General features: G+C 33.8%; 1 protein-coding gene across 1 annotated transcript; it reads left to right on the top strand.

Moving 5' to 3' along the window:
* Positions 1-1,839: 1,839 nt before the first annotated feature.
* LOC145120219 (protein RGF1 INDUCIBLE TRANSCRIPTION FACTOR 1-like) lies at positions 1,840-3,162 on the top strand. Its single transcript, XM_079056028.1, has 4 exons — positions 1,840-1,984; positions 2,075-2,272; positions 2,447-2,662; positions 2,753-3,162. The coding sequence occupies exons 1-4, from the start codon at positions 1,982-1,984 to the stop codon at positions 3,014-3,016; spliced, it is 681 nt and encodes a 226-aa protein (XP_078912154.1). The 5' UTR covers positions 1,840-1,981; the 3' UTR covers positions 3,017-3,162.
* Positions 3,163-19,820: the final 16,658 nt, after the last annotated feature.

A 19,820-nucleotide genomic window follows, 5' to 3' on the forward strand; every position in this document is an offset into this window, starting at 1 on the left:
GCAAGAACATATCTATAAAACAACAAAAAATTCCAAATCGACTGTCATTTTTTTGCAAACATAGAGAATCTGGAATGTTATTCTGGGAAGGTGATGGATAACACATTCCGGAAGTTCTTTAAGTACAAGGCCACTTATCTGTTCAGGTAATCATACTGAATTCGGATTCGAAATGACCCGTTTCAGAATAATAGGTTCGGATTCGAAATGACCCGTTTCAGAATAATAGGTTATCTTACCGATTAATAATGTTAATTATTTTGATTAATATTAATGTAAATTGTGTTCATTTTTTTTATTTATCAAAATTCTTCAATTTCATTTTTAGCATACATACCAAATGAACCATATATATAATGAACCATATATATGGGTAAAAAATAATCCTTCCGACAATTCAATAAAATTAAATGGGAGATTGATTGTAAAAGTAATCGTATTCTTAATTTTCTCAGACGAGTCGTTAAGTTTATTTATTTAATTTTTTGTTAAACAAAAAAGTCCATAAACTTGTTGAACTATATTTAAATAGGTATATTTTACTATTAATATTAGTTGTTTGCACATATAACACAATTTATGGTTTTTTTTTTCTGGATGTGTACCATACAAAATCTGTTGACAACTTATCACAAACATATAGAAATATAAATATGAGGATCCTTTCTCTTTTAAGATATGGTTTAAAAGTGCTTGATTTAGGGTGTGTTTGGAACAAAAAGAAGTTTGCTTTCCAAAGAAGAACTCCATTATTTGGGGCAGCTTTGAACAATACCATCAAGAAACAAACACAGGAAATGAGGGTGAAGACCATATTTCAACCTTATAATAATTAAAATATCAATAAAATAATAATAGCATGCCAAAAAGAAGGCTTTACAAGCATCAATACCATGAAAGGCAATAAAATACTAAAAAAATCCCCAAAAAATCGTACAAGAATAATTTTCCACCTCTTCTTTTTGCACTAGCAAATAAAGTAATAAACTATGGAATTATTATCCAATATAGAAAATAATTCAAAATAAGCAACATTTACCCACTTTTCTCAAATCAATAATTAAATTATTGTTTAAACATAGAAGAAGTACATTTTAGATTATAATTGTAAAAAATTGAAAACATGATTTCACTAGTTTCAAAATACGTTTCTATTAAATTTATTAAAAAACAAATCCATCCTTAAAGCTCAAAGTCAATAAAAAGGGTTTATGTTTCATGTTTCTAATTAGATAGGAAACATAGTTATCAAAAATCAAATATTGTTTTACTTGAGTAGGTCTTTCATTTAATTAACAAATTAAACAAAATATATTATTAAAAATAAAAATAATCCATTTGAGTTGTGGTGACCTGGTAAGATATAAAAAATATATAGTGAATAACTTGTGCATAAATCCTGACACTATCCATTGACCTATATTCAAATTCAGACACTATCCATCCAATGTGGCTATGAAGGTTCGTCTACAATAACTCCAGAACATTAGATATAGCTTATGTTTGTAGCAAAAGATTAATCGGTACCTAAAAACTAGCCCCCATTGTTATGGAAGTTCCTTTCCACAATTAAATAAATAAATAAACTTAACATCGACATGCAAGTACCTGAATTTTCTTACCATTTTGATGCAACAATAATTCAAAGAAACAAAATTAAATAACTTTATATTTGGAAAAAATGGTATGAAAAAGGAATAGGAAAAAGGAAAGAAGTAGGTCGGTTCCTTGCGCCTGACGTTCACCTAGGTTCGGGCTCGGAGTTAGGTTCGGAGTTAGGTTCGGGGTTTGTCTACTTCAATATTATACAACACAAACTGACTTTGTGTGAGCGGATAAGAACGACCCACTCCTCTCTCTCAATTCTCCACCCCGCCGCCCCTATTTCCTCCGGCCACCACTCTCCTCAGCCGTCAAACTGGCGATTGAAAACCAAGAAGTCTCCGTCGTCCGTGAAATCAAGCCTAAGAACCGCCGTATCATGGTATGTTGTTACATATATTCATCATAAGTTTGTTTTCTATGTGTTGAGCTCTTCGTTTCATTTTATTTGTGGGATTGATGTATAATGTAGGGTGCTGGAGGACCTGATGAAGAAGAGAACAAATGGCCTCCATGGTTGAAGCCATTGCTTCGTGAAAGCTTCTTTGTTCACTGCAAATTACATGTGGATTCGCATAAGTCTGAATGTAATATGTACTGCTTGGATTGCATGAATGGTCCTCTCTGTTCTCTCTGTCTTAATCACCATAAGGACCACCGCGCCATTCAGGTTTGTATTCCTCTTTTCGCATTGATTCTTCCACTTTTATCGATTCTCGCTCTTTTCACCTAATTTGAAGTTTGAACATCCGAGTTTCGTGTACTAACAGCTTATTTCAACTAATTTGAATTTGAAAACCGATCATTGATTATCGAATTGGGTATTTTGTTGAATAATCTACAGATTCGAAGGTCATCATATCACGATGTGATTAGGGTAAATGAGATTCAGAAACACTTGGACATAACTTCAGTACAGACCTACGTAATCAACAGTGCGAAGGTGGTGTTCTTGAATGAACGGCCGCAGCCGCGGCCGGGAAAAGGCGTTACGAATACTTGTGAAGTATGTGAGCGTAGTCTTCTCGATTCCTTCCGTTTCTGCTCACTTGGGTGTAAGGTAAATACGATCAACCCAAAAGAAATTCAATCGGTTTAATATTTTTTCTCTACAAATCGATGATTAATTTCGTTACTTTGATCTGTGCAGATTACAGGGACATCGAGTAATTTCGAGAGGAAGAGGAAGATTTCGCCGGAGAATAAGCATTTGATAACGGCAATGTCGGATTCGGAGGATTCATACAGCAGTAGCAACCTTGGACGGCGGAGGAGTAACTATAATGGCAGAATTCATATTCACAGCTTTACTCCGTCAACGCCACCGCCGACGGCGGCCAGCTTCAGGACGGCAAAGAGAAGAAAGGGTATTCCTCACAGAGCACCAATGGGAGGACTAATCATAGAATACTAAACAGCCCCCCTAGACTTTTGATAAATTACTCTAAAGTCCATATAGTCTCCACATTCTACAGAATGCACCCCTCACCCACTTTCTCGTAGGAAATACCTGTATTACCCTTTACCTCCTCCATTTGTACAAAGAAGCAGCCCCTATAATTTAGTGGAAATATCTCTAGTCTCGAAAGGGCAAAAAGGAAATAATGATAAAAAAGAAGTTTAGAAAGTGTCTACAACAAAGTAGTAAGTAGTTATGGAAGTAGGAAAAAGTAAAGGGTGTAAAACTGTCAAAAATAATATTGGAGTGTGTTTATACGTTTTTTTTATGAATGTAAACATGTAATTATAGTTTTTGTGGTAGATGAATAGTGGTATTGTACTTTTATACAATAGAAAAAAACTGTGCTACCTTTATAATTAAATGAAATAAATGTTTGTATATTTGTTTGGTGATATATAAGATATTAAGTGGCATTTTAAATGTTTTTGTTCATATCACATATGTGGGTCTTTGTAGGTGGCTTTTATTAAATTTAAAAAAATTGGAGTTTGAGTTTGACCATATGTTATTTTTGAAATATCTTTATTCATTCGTACTTCGTGGCGACCCTTTCTAGCCTCATGGGCTACTCGTTTGTGGCCCTAGGGGCCTTCACAAGTGACAAGTCTGAAGGGGGTTTAAATAATTTTGATTTTTTATGATGTAGATAGGAGTTGAAAAAGAATTTATGTTTTTTGTATTTTTAGTAGTACGTGTATTGTTGTGAATGCATAAAGGCTATGCCGTAATTCGAGCTTGGAAATTATAGAACTTATGCTGAATATACGATATGTTCAATGCTGTCCATCAATATTACAATATTATAATAACGAGAAACAAATTTGTAACATTGATTATATTTACTCTAGTGTTGTACTACATGTTAAGTTTTCGATGAGTTAGAAAGATTGGTTTGGATATGTAACATAAGGCAACTTCATTGATGAGTAATAGGAATGTAGTGGGTAGTGGAGAGCAACACACGTATAATGAGTGTTTCTACACAAAAAATGAAAGTCAAGTGCATAGAGCATTAAGAAGGGTGTGAGGGATTAAGTCGTATGTTCTAACTAGATGCTTGCCATTCCGTGGTAGTGCTTGGAGGAGAAGAGAGTTTAGTGGATGGTGATTCTCTTTAACATAATTTTAAAGACAACCAAGAGAAAACAATATGTTTAAAGTTGCAATAACTATCGAGGTATTAAGATACATAGTCATATCGTTACAATGTGTGCGGGTCGGGGAATGATGGGAACAGGATCCGACGGTAAACAAAAGTTTTAAAAATCAATTTGACTTTATGTCAGGAATTTCAAGGATTGAGGCAATCGAACTCCTCAATCGCCTTATGGTTGAACTATAGAGAAAGAAAATAAAAAAAATGGTAAACTGTACCATTTGCATGACTCACACCGAACCCGCCATATGATAATAGAGTAGTTTAGAAAAAAGCCCTAGTTTCTTTTTCAAAGTTTGTGGATGTTGGACGGTTCTTAGAAAATCATTTTGGTTTTATGTTAGGAAGTTCGGGGAATGAGGCGATTCAACTCCTCAAACGCCTTATGGAGAATCATAGTGAAAGAAAAAACAATAAAAGTACCATTTGTAATGCCCACACTAACCTTCCCTAGGATAATAAAGTAAGAAATAAATCCCTAGTTTTTGTTTATGATGTTTGTGGGGGTTTAGATCGTTATTACACTCTTAGGCTGGTGGTGTCATGTTGTATTGTCACATCATTATTTTGCATGCCACCTAAGTTTTGCCACAAATCAATGTTCATTTTGCCATTTAGAAAGGATGATTTGTCATAACGTTTTCTAAATTATTGGTAAATTAATAGGTAAATATTTAATTTTGATTTTCTCTCTTATCTACAAGAGATTGTCCAGTTGCTTGCCATGCAACAGTCATGGCACGGTGTTCCTATGGTGCCAAGTTGTCCACCTAAGCTTATCGAGGGGTGGTGCCGAACCACTCCCTCTAGCCTTATGTGTGCCTCTTCACTTATTTTCAGTCAGTATTGTTAGTATATGCTTTCTATTTTATTCCCCTCATGTTCATCATTGTGCGTTAATATTTCTTAGGTCAATCTTCTTTGAAATAGTCTTTGTCATATATACATTTATTTAAATCTTACCTCACATGTTACCTCCAATTATATGGGACATGACCGTCTAATTTTTTTTTGGTGTTGTTAGTTTGTTAGTTTACTTTTTAATGATATAAAATTTTTCTATATTATATATGTGGTCTATAAGTTTTTATTTTTTTATTTTTTTTATTTTTTTTTATTTTTTACCATTGCCATGTAAGTGACACTTTAGTTATTTAAGTCTAGATTTTTTTTCAATAAATGACTTAGTAGAATTTTTAAGTGATTAATGTTGATGTTCTAATTTCCACTTGTTTAAACTAGATCCACTTTTATATACGCACTAAAACAAAAAAGTCTTCTAGAAAAAATTTGGTTTTGCCCATAACAACAATAAACCAAATATTCAAACATGAGGGTCTAATTCGAAAATAACCTTGCTTATAATTGTAAATTGTATGTTACCTTTCAGAACACTTTTTCTTCCTCTTGTTATTATTATTCTTTTAATTGTTTCCTAGTAATTATCGACATTGTAGAGTGTTTAAAACGTGGGTTCTTTTTGCGTCGCTCTTTTTGTTCTCATTCGTGTTCACTTGCACATTAAGTAATTGCACATTAACTCATTAAGTAATGCAAAGATGGTGCAGGTCATTTTAGGGATCTGAGTTTTTATGAGTGTTGTATTTTAGTTATTATATTTTGTTTAATGATCATTGATCATGAATAGAACGGGTCCAAAGATATAGTGGGCCCAGCGAAAAGAGAAAATGGACCCCAAAATCATAATATAATAAAAATTAATAAAAAATAAACATGCCGTTATAAAATTGTCAATTAATATTAAAAAACACAAATATCGTGAAAACATTACAAAAACAACTAATTTAAAGAAAAAACTTCTCATAACATTTTTAGATAAGTTAGATTTTTCTTTATATAATTATACCATATACTCTATGAATTTTGGGCCCCTTAGAGACATGAGTCATGGACGACTGCACAGGTTGCCCACCTTCAGGGTCGAGCCTAGTTATAAAATTTGTTTTTCATTCATTTTCGCCATCATTACCGGTAATAATTGGTTCTTCATGACCTGGTTGTTGACGTAACTATGAACGGCGTCTTTAGGTCATTTTTAGTGAATGAATTTTTCTAAGTGTTTTAATTTAGTAATTATACTTTGTTTAATAGTATATCATTCGTCGTTGAACTTGGTTTTTATTCATTTTAGCCATTATAGCCGGTGATAGCTCAGCTCATAACCCGGTAAGGTGACTTTTTTTTTTCTTTTCATATTGACGTTACTGTTGAACATCATTGTTTGCATTATTGTTTGCATTACATGTCAACATTAAGTTAGGTCACCCTTATTATATAATTTACGATGAAAGGCGCTCAGAGCTTTAAACTTACCGTCATATTTGCGTCTTCTTTGGCAATTGTTTATTATCGGAACTATGTCTAGAACTGTCAACATGTTCTTGATTTCTTTCCCTATATGTTTTTATTTATTTATTTATTTTTAGACCTCAGAAGAAGCTATGATTATTTTGATTTGGAACTATTTGCGTCTTCTTTGGCAATTGCGTCTCCTATATGTTTTTATTTAAATATTAAAAAACTGTATTACTTTAATTTTTTTTTAATTTATTTATATTCAATCTTTTAAAAGAAATTTGTTTTATAGAATATGTGGGTCTCACCATCCCACCTTCACCCCCCTTATCCCTTCCCACTAGCATCGTCACAAGTAACCTTCACCTTCTCCCCATTGATGGGCTCCATCTTGATCATCTTTGCTCTTGTTGGAAACTGTCATTGTCACGTTCTCTACTATTACTCTATCTACCATACCATGCCATCGAACAACATCCACCACCACCTCTCCCTTCAAAAAAAACCATCCACCACCCTGGTAAAGGAATTACATAATGACAATTGAAAAAGCACAATTTAAAACTCCAACTATATATCAATATGATTTAGGAATAGATTTAGTAATATGAAATAATTTTCTTAAATTATATCAACCATTTATAAAAACAAATGATCATATAAGTCTTAATCACCCGACAAAAGGTATTATAAAAACTACAATTATCAAACATTTTGATCTTATTAAAATAATCAAACAAGAAGTTGGTTTTCAACTACGTATATTACTAACGTTCGCTAAAGAAATTGCTGAAAAACAACTTGAAGAAGTATGTAGTGAAAACCCGCTAGATCATTTAAAAAATAGAAATAATCAAGAAATAATAATATTATTAAAAAATTCTAATGATGAAGTTAATATTCCAAATAAAATTCCATATAGTATAAAAGATGTTTCTGAATTTAAACAAGAATGCACTAAACTACTAGAAAAAAGAATCATTCGACCTAGCACAAGTCCCCATTCTGCACCTGCATTCTATGTAGAAAATAATAATGAAATAAAACGGGGAAAACGAAGAATGGTAATTAATTATAAAAAAATGAACGATGCTACTATAGGAGACTCATATAAATTACCACGAAAAGAATATATTTTAGAAAAATAAAAGGAAACACACATTTTAGTACATTTGATGCAAAATCTGGATATTGGCAATTACGCTTACATGAAAATACGAAACCACTAACCGCTTTTTCATGTCCTCCTCAGAAGCACTATGAATGGAATGTCCTTCCATTCGATTTAAAACAGGCACCGGCAATATATCAGCGATTCATGGATGAAACTTTAAATGGTTTAAATCATATTTGTCTTGTATATATTGATGATATAATTGTTTTTACAAAAGGAAATGAACAAACACACATTGATGCAGTCATCAAGGTTTTACAAAGAATTAAAGAAAAAGGTTTAGTTTTATCAAAAAAGAAATCAAAACTTTTTCAATCTACAGTTGAATATCTCGGTTTAAAAATTGGAGAAAATGGTCAATTATCGTTAACAGACAATATACGAGAAAAATTAAATATGTTTCCTGATAAACTTGAAAATAGAAAACAAATACGACGATTCCTTGGTTGTTTAAATTATATTGCAGAACAAGGGTTTTTGAAAAACTTAGCAAAAGAAAGAAAAGTTTTACAAAAGAAAATATCAGAAAAAATACCTTGGTCTTGGACCAATACAGATACTATTTTGGTACAAAGTATAAAACAAAAAATTCAAGTTCTCCCCACTTTATATAATGCAAAAATCGACGATTTTCTAATTGTGGAGACCGATACATCACAAGACACTTGGGCAGGATGCCTAAAAGCAATTATACGTGGAAAAGTATTATTGGGATTAGATAGTGAGGGAAACCTCATATCTAACTCATCAAAAGTATACAATGATAAAACATACATTGGTATGAAAATACCAACCGAAGTAAACAATGATAAAGTATACAGTGATATGAAAATATCACCAAAAGCATACACTGATACAGATGTATCATCTGAAGTATTAAAAACAGATAAATATGAGCAAAAACTATGCAAGTATATATCGGGAACATTTTCCCAAACGGAGCAAAATTACAGCACACATGAACGAGAAACACTAGCATGTCTCAGAACATTGAAAAAATGGAAAATCGAGCTACCTCAAACCAGATTTGAATTACGCACAGATTCCAAGTATCTACTTGGCTTTTGGCGATATAAATTACAAGAAGATTATTGTCGAGGACAATTGATTCGTTGGCAATTACAATTACATCAATTTCATCCATACCTCAAGTATATCAAAAGCGCCAACAATCATATAGCAGACACATTGACAAGAGAATGAAAGCCATCATAGAGCAACAACTAAAAACATCCCTACTCGAATATGGAAGAAACACCGTTCATGGAAGACTAACGTCAGCCATTACCAAAGCACACATCATTCAAAAATATCTGTCTTTTCGGTGGCGAGAGGAATGACGAAAGCAATGACGTATTGAAGACATTATTGAAGACACGCGTCCTTTGAAGACATTATTGAAGACGCGCGTCCTTTTATTGTAGAAGGAATTGTAATTATTTGTCATTATAATTATTTGTCATTTGTCTTTGTATGATTATTATTGTCGGTAGAAAATGTGATATAAAGTAGTGTCTAGGATATGAAATAAAGTGTGTAACCCTCAATAGTCTAGGGGGCTATATTGTAAATATGTATGTCGTATTGCAATCAAACGATTACAACTCAATTATGTAACCGGCTCTCTTGAGCCTATAAATAGAGTCTTTGCCCGTATGAAATAAACAAGTTAAGTTTGAGTGTCTAAGACTTGAGTTGATCTCAAAGTTCTTCCTCTGTTGAGAAAATATTCAAGAGCACGAAGGTTTCATCATGGCAAACTACACTTTGAGAACCAACAAAAAAAATTAAGATTTCTTGATAAATCTGATACGTTGAAACAACCAACCAATAGTAAAAACGTTGAAACAACCAATCAATAGTAAAAATGTTCTGTCTATTGAGAATTATTCATGTAAACTTGGATGAAAACTCTTTGATAAATGTGGTTTGTTGAAGCATCGACAGATAGGGGGAGAATGACAATCATTGGTGGACCTTCCCTTGAACGAGTCACAGAGCTCTCAATGGAGTGGTTTTTCAAGAATCCGGAAGAAAATCTAAATTTTGGGAAGATTTTGCTTCTAGGGTTATTGCAATTTATGTTATGATTTGATTGTTTTTGGAAGCTTGGCTTTTGAGGTTTATGAATGTTCACTTGATTTTGAATCAGATGGCTCTTTACTATAATATGTTTAATCGATTTTGCTACTGGTGTGGAACAAATTTGTAAAAGTCACTAGGCGGTACTAAGTTGGTCGACTAATGACTAAAGATTAGTTAATCTAGTCAAGGATTAGTCGGCAACTCCTCGGGAACCTAAGTTCTATATCAATTATTTAAAAAAAATATATTTTTAATATCATAACAAAGTAATTAAATATGACTAATATTATAACAAAATAATTAAATACGACTATACAACACTAATACTTCATCAAATAGGTTTTATTGAGATAAAAATTCTTCATTGTGTTCGACAACTTCACCAATTATTTAGACAAATATTAATTGATAGATGCGTCTAGTCGGTAGCGTAACTCCTAGAAATTAATTGGGGGTTAGTCGAGATTTTGACAACACTGATTTGAATCAATAATTTTGTTTAAACTGATTTGAATCAATAATTTTGTTTACTCGATTTCTTGCATCTGGTTAAGATCGATACTTTGCAACCGGTTTGGAGTATTTTTTGCATCAGTGTTTTTCTACATTTGATGGGTTATTTTACAAATTCCCAGATGGAGTTCGTTTTGTAGATCTTCAGTTTCATCATAAAGGTTAATTGTGATTGGTTTGGATTCGAGTTTGAAGCAAGAAATCAAAGAAAAATCCTTTATCTACATGTTTGGCGAAGAGGTGGAAATCTAACCGGAGAAGACAAGGGATGGGATCGGGTGAGACTATTTAAATTTCATTAAAGAAAATATGATAATTGTATAAATGAAAATTATAAATAATCTAAGGGCAAAATATTTATTTTAACTCGATCCATGACAAACAAATATAAACCACAAGGACCGCAATAGGGACAAAATGCACAATTAACGCCAAACTACATGGACGATGTATATAACATGCTCTAAATATTGACATATGTAAAAAGTTGTATAGTTATTATTATCTTTATTTAAAATGACCATGTTGTCATATTATTTTGATTTTTAAACATGCAATAATCAATTTTAAATACACATGTAACCACTCTTCAGATTGATAAATTATTGTGTCTTTGGTTATCATATATTTGTCATTTTTTATTAAAAAGATTCTGAGTAATTGTAACTAAGAATTACTAATCCTTAAGACAAACTATTTAGAAGATAATTTTGAATAATCACAAAATCTAAGATGTTAGGACACATTTCCACAGGGAATTAATATAAAATAACTATTTATTTTGCAAGAGGCATGTTGTGAAGTTATTTTATTTATGAAATTACCTTATTTTTAGGTTTTGCATAATTGTTTTATATTTTGTAAAATAAACAATCACTTTAAGAAATATGGTTGTCATTGTGGAAAATAATTTCGCAAATCAAACGAAATTTGTAGATTTCTTTAAGATTTAATAATTATTTTGTGATAAATTAAAATTATGACGGTTTTGCTCTGGAACAATTTTTTTCTTCAAACTTACAGTGACGTGTAATACCCCGATCCGTCTAGAAAAATTCGATAAGGACCTTAGACACATAACATTAACTACTAAGTAAATCTTTTGTCAAGTTGTTCACCCTTATCTTTTGTGGAACTATTTATATTACAAAATAGATAAAGACAATGTACAGTTCATCTATCATTTTTGGTCATTTATCATTTTTGTCAATAAATAATGGTGTAGCCGAGTAGGGATAAGAGGTTATTTATTATTTTCTAATAATTTACAGTGACGTGTACTGCCTCGTGACAAAGATTACACTCCCATTCCACACGTCTACATATTTGATTAATGATAAAAGAAAATATACAGAACTCTATAGAAGCTACATGCATTTTTGAATTATGATAAAAACAAATTGAAAATGGCAACTTTAGGTGTTAAGTGTGTTATAGACTTGTTTTAAATGAGTTGCAAATTTATTTTTATTTTGATATTTCGTGGACAAAATAATTAGATACTGGAAAACAAGTAAGATATAACAATAAAAATATATATTTCTTTTAAAAATAAAAAATTGAATTACCTACTATGAAGGTGTCTTTTAACAAAAACTAGTTGCAGTGGCGGCCTCACGAGTGTGTGGGTGGTGTAGTCGTACAGTTGCAATAGTACAGGCCTTCAACTTTATGGACAAATCTATAACTATGGTATATGTTTCATAAAAACATTTGTGTGATTTATTATAAAAAACATTTAGCCACGAAAAATAATCATACACAATATAACCTTTGAAGTCATCTTAATTATAAAGAACAAACAAAAACAAAATATTAAACTCTTTTGTTTGGGGTTAACAATAATTTAAGGAGTTTTAAAGTATCGACATCCAAAACAAATACAAATTCTATTCCTAAGAATAATTTTTTTTAAGAAAAAGACATTTTGATTGGAGTGAAGTCGAGCCATCTCAATGAGTAAATGAATATTCACCTCAAGAATCATTTACAACAGAAAAGTTGAAGTCACTGAATACTAATGAACTAAAGTCAAGTTGTAAATTTTTTGAAAAAAAGGTTACCAAATGGTCATATATCAGACAATGATGACGATTTTTAACAAATTAGAATTGTTACAAAAAAAAATGTCAATTGAAAGTAATATAACTAACACAATACTAAATTTATTATAAATGATAAACATTTATATAATTTTTTTATTTAACATACAAAATATTGTTGACTATTCTCGTTATAATTGCATCGACGTAAAGATGTGTTTCAAAAGTAAAACTTTTAAAAACTTATTTCCAATCATCTTGACTTTAAAAAGATTACACACTTTGGATTTGATTTTGATTGAAAATATTAATTATGAAAATTGAATGGATGAATTTGCTTAAAAAAAATTCTAGAAGGTCAACTTTTTAAAAATAGTAATGTGTTGTGTTAGGGGCAGGATCTCAGAACCATATTCAAGATCCTTGATGTTAACGAAGCCTGAACTTTGACAATGCATGATCCTCAGGAAACCGTCGGGAAATAGAATCCTCAACACCAACACCTGTTCCCACTTGGGGTGCAACTCCAAATGAGCAAGCCCATGTGATCCAGGATCTCGACGAAATCTTCATCACTCCCAATAACAAGGATCCTGGTAACTTCGCGAATAATAATACTTTTAATACTAACTCTGTAGACCTTGATACAAGAATGAGCCCAATCATGGCCAAGGAAATTCAGCAGTTAAGGCAAATGATCTCAAGTGTATCTGGAGCGGTCCAACCTATACCAGAGGTATCCCTACGAGCCACAAGATCTCAAGATTTTCTCCTACGATAGCTGGTACTAAAATCCCAAAGCGCTTCCAAACTCCCAGCATGAAGCCTTATGATGTAACTATGGATCCTGAAGAACATGTGGCACAATACAAGGAAAGAATGGAGATCATCCCTATTCCCACCCATTTGAAGGAAGCTTGCCTATGCAAGGGTTTCAGTTCGACCCTCACATGATCAGCCTTAAAATGGCTCCTTAACGTTCCTCATTACTCTATTACCTCATTTGCTTATTTAGTTAATCTTTTTAACAATCAATTTTATTGTAGCAGAACATTCGAAAAGATCACTAGTGATATTTATCGAGTAGTTCAGGATCCTAAGGAATCCCTTAGGGACTTTCTGAATAGATTTGGCAGGGAAGCTTTAACTATACCCAACATTAACATGACAACTGCCACAGAAGCCTTCAAAATGGGCTTAAAGAAGGACTCTCCTTTCTACGAAGACATTGTAATGACTCCATGCAAAAGAATGGATGAAGTAAGAAACAAAGCATTGAGGTTCATAAGGCTCGAAGAAGACAAGGAGATCCAAAAGAGGAGAAACCCACCAAACTCATACGATAACCCTAATAGGAAGGCCGAATCCTCGGTCCAAAGATCTTATAAGTCAAAACCGTATTCCAAACCTGATCATCATATGGTTAATGCCCTCGAAGATGAAGGAGATGAAGAAGAAATTCCCAAGATCACTGACTATTGCTTTTCTGTGGATGTTTCAGGTTCAATATTTGTTATGCAGGATCTTGGCAATAAAGCGAGATGGCCAAGAAATGGAGAAAAGTCCATCGGCTGGAAAGCTAAGTCTAAGTGGTGTGCATACCACGAAGACTTTGGTCACGTTATAGAAGATTGCATAGCCCTCAGGAAGGAGATCAGTTATCTCCTAGGCAAGGGATACCTCAAAGAGATCCTTGGGAAAAGAAAGGAAAGATCCAAAGAAAGGATCATGATCCTCATAAGATCCTAGAAAAAACAGGATCCCCTCCTACAAACGCCAAGGTAATCAATGTTATCTCTGGAGGTTCTGACATTTGTGGTATCTCTTATTCTGCAGCAAAAAGGCGTGCCAAAGTGTCAAAAATAGAAAAAGAAGAAAGACTACGGAAGAACACATCAATAAAAAACGAGAAGGAGATCACCTTCGACGAAACAAATAGAGCATACATCTAGGATCTTCACCACGACAGATTGGTGATCACTCTTTACATCGCCAACCATTTTGTCAGAAGGATCCTTGGCGAAGGAGGATCCTCAGTCAACATTATACTATTGGATGCTTTAAAAAGAATGAACATCCCAGAGTCCGAAATAGTCAAAAGATCATCAGTGCTAATAGGATTCAGTGGCGAAACAAAACATACATTCGATGAAATAAATCTGCCTATCTACATAGAGGGGGTAAACTCTATGCAACGCTTTTGCGTAATTGATACATTATCATCATATATAGTTATATTAGGTAGACTATGAATCCACGGCAGAAGGAAATCCTATCAACATACCATCAATGTGTGAAGATACCCACTCCATGGGTGACAGTGAAGATCACAGGTGATTAATAAGAATCCAAGGAGTGCTACAAGACCTCGATGAAGACTTCCATAGTCCTACCACAAGCATACAAATTAAATCAAAGTGAACGAAATGTACTAGAAGCCGAAGAACAAGATACAAAAGAAGTGCCCCTAGACCTTAAGGATCCCGATGCGAAAGTGCTCATAGGATCCTCAATGCCAGAAAACATTGAAGAATATATAATAAAGTTCCTAAAAGAAAGAAGGAAAACCTTCGCCTGGAAACATGAAGACATGATAGGTATAGAAAAAAAATATTATAACTCACAAACTTAATATTGATCCTTCTTTCAGACCCATACATCAAAAAAGAAGGAAGTTTGCACCCGAGAGGAATCAGATCATCGAAGAGGAAGTGGAATTTTTTTTAAGACATGGATGATCAAGGAGGTTAAGTTCCCAAGGTGGCTAGCCAACACGGTCTTCGTACAGAAGAAGAATGGTAAATGGCGAGTATATGTGAACTATACGGATCTTAACAAGGCTTTCCCTAAGGATCCTTTCCCCCTGCTACACATAGATTTCATGATAGATGCTACAGCTGGTCATGAATTATTAACATTCATATATGCATCAACAGGGTTCAAACAAATTCAAATGGAACCACCTGACCAAGAGGATACTGCATTTATAACACCAATATATATATATATATATATATATATATATATATATATATATATATATATATATATATATATATATATATATATATATATATATATATATACTACTATGCCCTTTGGTCTTAAAAATGCAGGTGCACATACCAAAGGATAGTTAACCGGATGTTCAAGGACAAACTGGGGGACACCATGGAAGTCTGCATCGATGACTTGGTGGTCAAGACAAAGAAAGATGAAGATCACCTCAAGGATCTTGAAGAAGCGTTAAATATACTAGACGAATACAACATGAAGCTGAATCCTTCCAAATGCCATTTTAGAATAAGATCAAGCAAGTTCCTTGGATACATGGTAACTAAAAGAGGAATTACACCAAGTCCAGAGCAAATAAAGGCCATCATTGATTTAAGATCCCCATCCTCGATAAAGGATATTCAAAGACTAACAGGAAGAGTAGCAACTCTAAACAAGTTCATCTAAAGATCCTCAGAGAGGTGTGAACCTTTCTATAACATCTTGAATAAGAACAAAAGGTTTGAATGGACTAAAGAGTACGAAGTTGCTTTTTAGGAACTTAAAAATTATTTAAGTTCAACGCCCTTGTTGGTGAAACAATTAATGGGGAACCACTCCCGCTCTACCTTTTGGAATCCTCTGATGTTGTAAGTGCAGTTTAGGCCAAAGATCTTAATGGGACCAACATCCCATCTACTATGTAAGTAAAAGTCTCTTGGATCATGAGACCATGTACCCCCACCTTGAAAAACTAATACTTGCATTAGTAACCGTTTCCACGAAATTAGTCAAAGTACTTACTTGAATAAAGTGCTAATGTGTTTTAGCATGGAGAATTCCAAGAAAGGAGAATTGCCTATCCAGAGCAATACCAAGCTGAGTAAGACTCAGAGTCCGAGTACCGATGCAGAGATAGCAGAAATGAGTCGAGTACCATATGCTTCTACCGTCGGCTCGATCATGTACGCTATGACTTGTACTCACCCTGATGTGGCTTTTGCCCTGAGCGTGGTTAGTCGATATCAAGGGAACCCGGTTAAAGCTCACTGGATAGCTGTTAAGAACATTCTTAAGTATCTACGAAGGAATAAGGACTGGGTCCTAGTACTTGGTGGCAGTGATGACTTGAGAGTTACTGGTTATAGTAACGCCAGTCTTCAAACAGACCGATACAACTTCCATTCTCAGTCTGGTTGGGTGTTTACACTCAATGGAGGAGTAGTAACTTGGAAAAGTTCCAAGCAGGAGACCGTGGATGATTCAACGTGTGAGTCAGAGTATATAGCCACGAGCGAAGCGTCAAAGGAGGCTATATGGTTGAAGAAATTCATTGGAGACCTTGGAGTTGTGCTAGCCTCAAAGGTGCCCATGGAAATTTTCTGCGATAATAAAGGGGTGGTTGCCTTGACCAAGGAACCAAGGGATCATGGCAGATCCAGACATATCGATAGAAAATACCACTTCATCAGACATTGGGTAGAAGAAGGACTCCTCGTCGTCAAGAGGGTATCATCAGAAGAGAATCTTGCAGATCCCCTCACAAAGGGTCTGAGTAGGATTAAGCACGTTTAGCATGCGAGGAGCGTTGGTCTGAAGGATGATATTAGTTTTAGTGATTAGATATATATTTTAGAAACTTGTAATAGATAAACGTAATTGACATTTGATGATTGAGCGATGGAGATTTATTTATGAGTATTGTTTACTATCTTTTGTCAATTTTTTTTATCTTTGTGTTTCAACTTTTGCATGTTTTACTTCCTGACTAATTGGATTATTCAAACATCCACAGTCGATCATACTTTGGAAGTAAGTATTGAATTAAGACTGTCATGAATTGGCTTGTAGATTGTCTAAGTGTTTAGACATAGCAAATGTTTGTTGCAACGTTCATGAGTACTCCTGAAATGGGGATTTGAGTATTGTATTAAACCCACGCTCATAGAATTACTTCATGGAATTTATCACGAGTAATTATGAGACGATAATATCGTATAATCTTTAAACCGAGATATATGAGTTGTTGTTTGCGAGTTGGTTGTGCATTGATAATGCGTAAACGCATCAGTAACCTGATGTTATAAAACGTATCGTTGTGTACAATTTGATGAGTAAATAATACAAGCATATCAATCAAAGTTTATTTGTTCCTTTTATCCCAAGGGGTAAAAGTGATATCTTAGGCCCCTCGATGATTTTGTGTTGACTTATGTGTCGGGCCCGATCAGGACTGAATTGATGTGTTCAATTAGGTTCCTTGTCATACAAATCAGAAATCGGGAAACAAATTGTTGGACATTGAGAATGATTCTATTCCATGTCTTTGTCCACATGATATCTTGCAGAACGGAGGATTATATGACCCCTTATCTAAGGACACACAACTGACTAGGTCAGAGTTCGACAACGACTTTTGAGAGCTACGATTGCTAGTCAAATTTTGAGGTCATACTTGCAACTATAGTTATTAGATTATCCAAGTGGGAGACTATTGGATTAGGTGTCTAAGACCATAACTATAATTGGTATGTACTTGATTTGATAGTAGCATGATCCTTTTGGGCTGCCTTTACTCTAGCAACTCGACAGTATGAATTTTGGAGAGAGAGGTTGAATTTATTATTTGGAATAATAAATTGATTTATTAATGTATTATGAAATCATGTTATTAATTGGTATTTAATCATAAATTAATTTGGAATTAATTTTGGGATTAAAGGAACTGATTAAAAGAATAAGGGCTGTTTTGCAAATCATTGATAGTTGTGAAACTGGGCTGATGGACTCTTTAATTAGGAGTGGAAGAAATCCTATAGGTAGGCCCTATAGATTTCGTCTAAGGCTTCCTAACTAAGGGTCCATGGGTTGCTTAAGCCTTAAGCAGGAAATTAGGGTTTCCTCCAGAAACCCTAGCAACCCTCAAGTATATAAGGAACCTCTAGGCTTAGGATTTTTGGCCAATGCTTGGTACGAAGAAACCCTAGACGAAATTCTAAGTGCTTCCATCCTCTCTCCTCTCATCTTTTCTACCGGTGTTTGTAATCCATTAGAGGTGCAACATTTGAGGCACTAAGCTTTCAAGAGTCAAGGATCTACAAGGAGTTCTTGTTATTACTACATAACAAGTAAGGTAATCATCAAAACCCTTTTTGATTTGTAATTTTCGAAATTATATATGCTGGATCTAGGGTTTTGCTTTGGTATTCAATTTGCATGTTCAACTAGTGAAAAACTTAGATCCAAATCATTTATGGTTGCATGATCACATAGGATGTAGTTATGCTCAAAACCCATCAGAATGACCATCTCCAATAGTTCCGGAGATGGTTTGAGCATTTGTGTCAAAGGTACATAAGTAATAGAACTCACATACTTGTTTTGGGAAGAAGGGTTTTGGAATGTCACCGAGGGCATAGTGTAGAGGACAACATTTCAAGTATTCAACGAAGTGTTCAATGCCTAAATTTTGATGTTACGGTGGAATTTTATCTGTGAAAGCAACATTATTTGCTTGAATAACAACAGGAGTATCGAGGGTATTCAATGCCTTTAGAACATTTGCAGCAGGAACGAATGTGAAGAGAACTGGAGCCATTGTGAATTCCTGAGAATAACTAGAATAGAGTTGAGAGGTTTCGCTTAGAAAGGGAAGTAAAGTGACCTAGGAGAGAGAAAAATTCTATTTAAATTCAAAAATCCCCCACCTTTTCACGTAATCATTATCGGAGAAAAAGGTGTCATAGAAATCTCGAATCCCAAGGTAACGGTTTGCATTCACATCTTCATCTGAAAGTTACAGTTAAGGAGTTACTGTTAGGGTCAATGTTTCACGTATTGCAGAACAAGATATCAGAGTATCACAAGTTACATTACAAGTTATCAATGTGTTACGAGTTACAGCGGAATGATGGATGGGATGGTGATGCCTTTTGATAGTATGTTGTGATACTATAGATCATAGACATAGTATTGTGAAGTTTCATCAGCGTATGCTTTTATATGCTGAATCATTAACTTCTTTTATTAAAAGCAAAAAAGAGAGAGAGTGGGTAGGTGCCTGTTATATACCGTGGAACATGATATACCCATCGACATAGATTTTTTGAAATCCTTATCATTGTCTGGTTTCATACCCTGAATCATAAGGCTTTAAAGAAGAAAAATAGGATAAGAAGGGGTTGGTGCGTGTGATAAACTATGGTACATAACTTAACCATCAACATAGAGTTCCAAATTTTTATCAGTGTAGGGTATCATACATTGAATCATTAAGTTCTATATTAGAAGACTTGTAGGGAGGATTAGTTAAAATCTTGGAATTATTCCGTCGTCGATTCATAATGGTACCATGTCATACCTCAGTCTAGGAGGTTAGGGACATGAATAACCCTTTATCATTGAAGGACCTGACAAGTATCTATTACACCGATAACAATGCAATCAGGGTAAGCCACTTGGTAATGCTCGATGTTT

Source organism: Lactuca virosa, chromosome 6, assembly GCF_052849685.1.
Source record: "Lactuca virosa cultivar CGN04683 chromosome 6, Lactuca_virosa_CGN04683_v6, whole genome shotgun sequence".
Classification (NCBI taxonomy): Eukaryota; Viridiplantae; Streptophyta; class Magnoliopsida; order Asterales; family Asteraceae; genus Lactuca; species Lactuca virosa.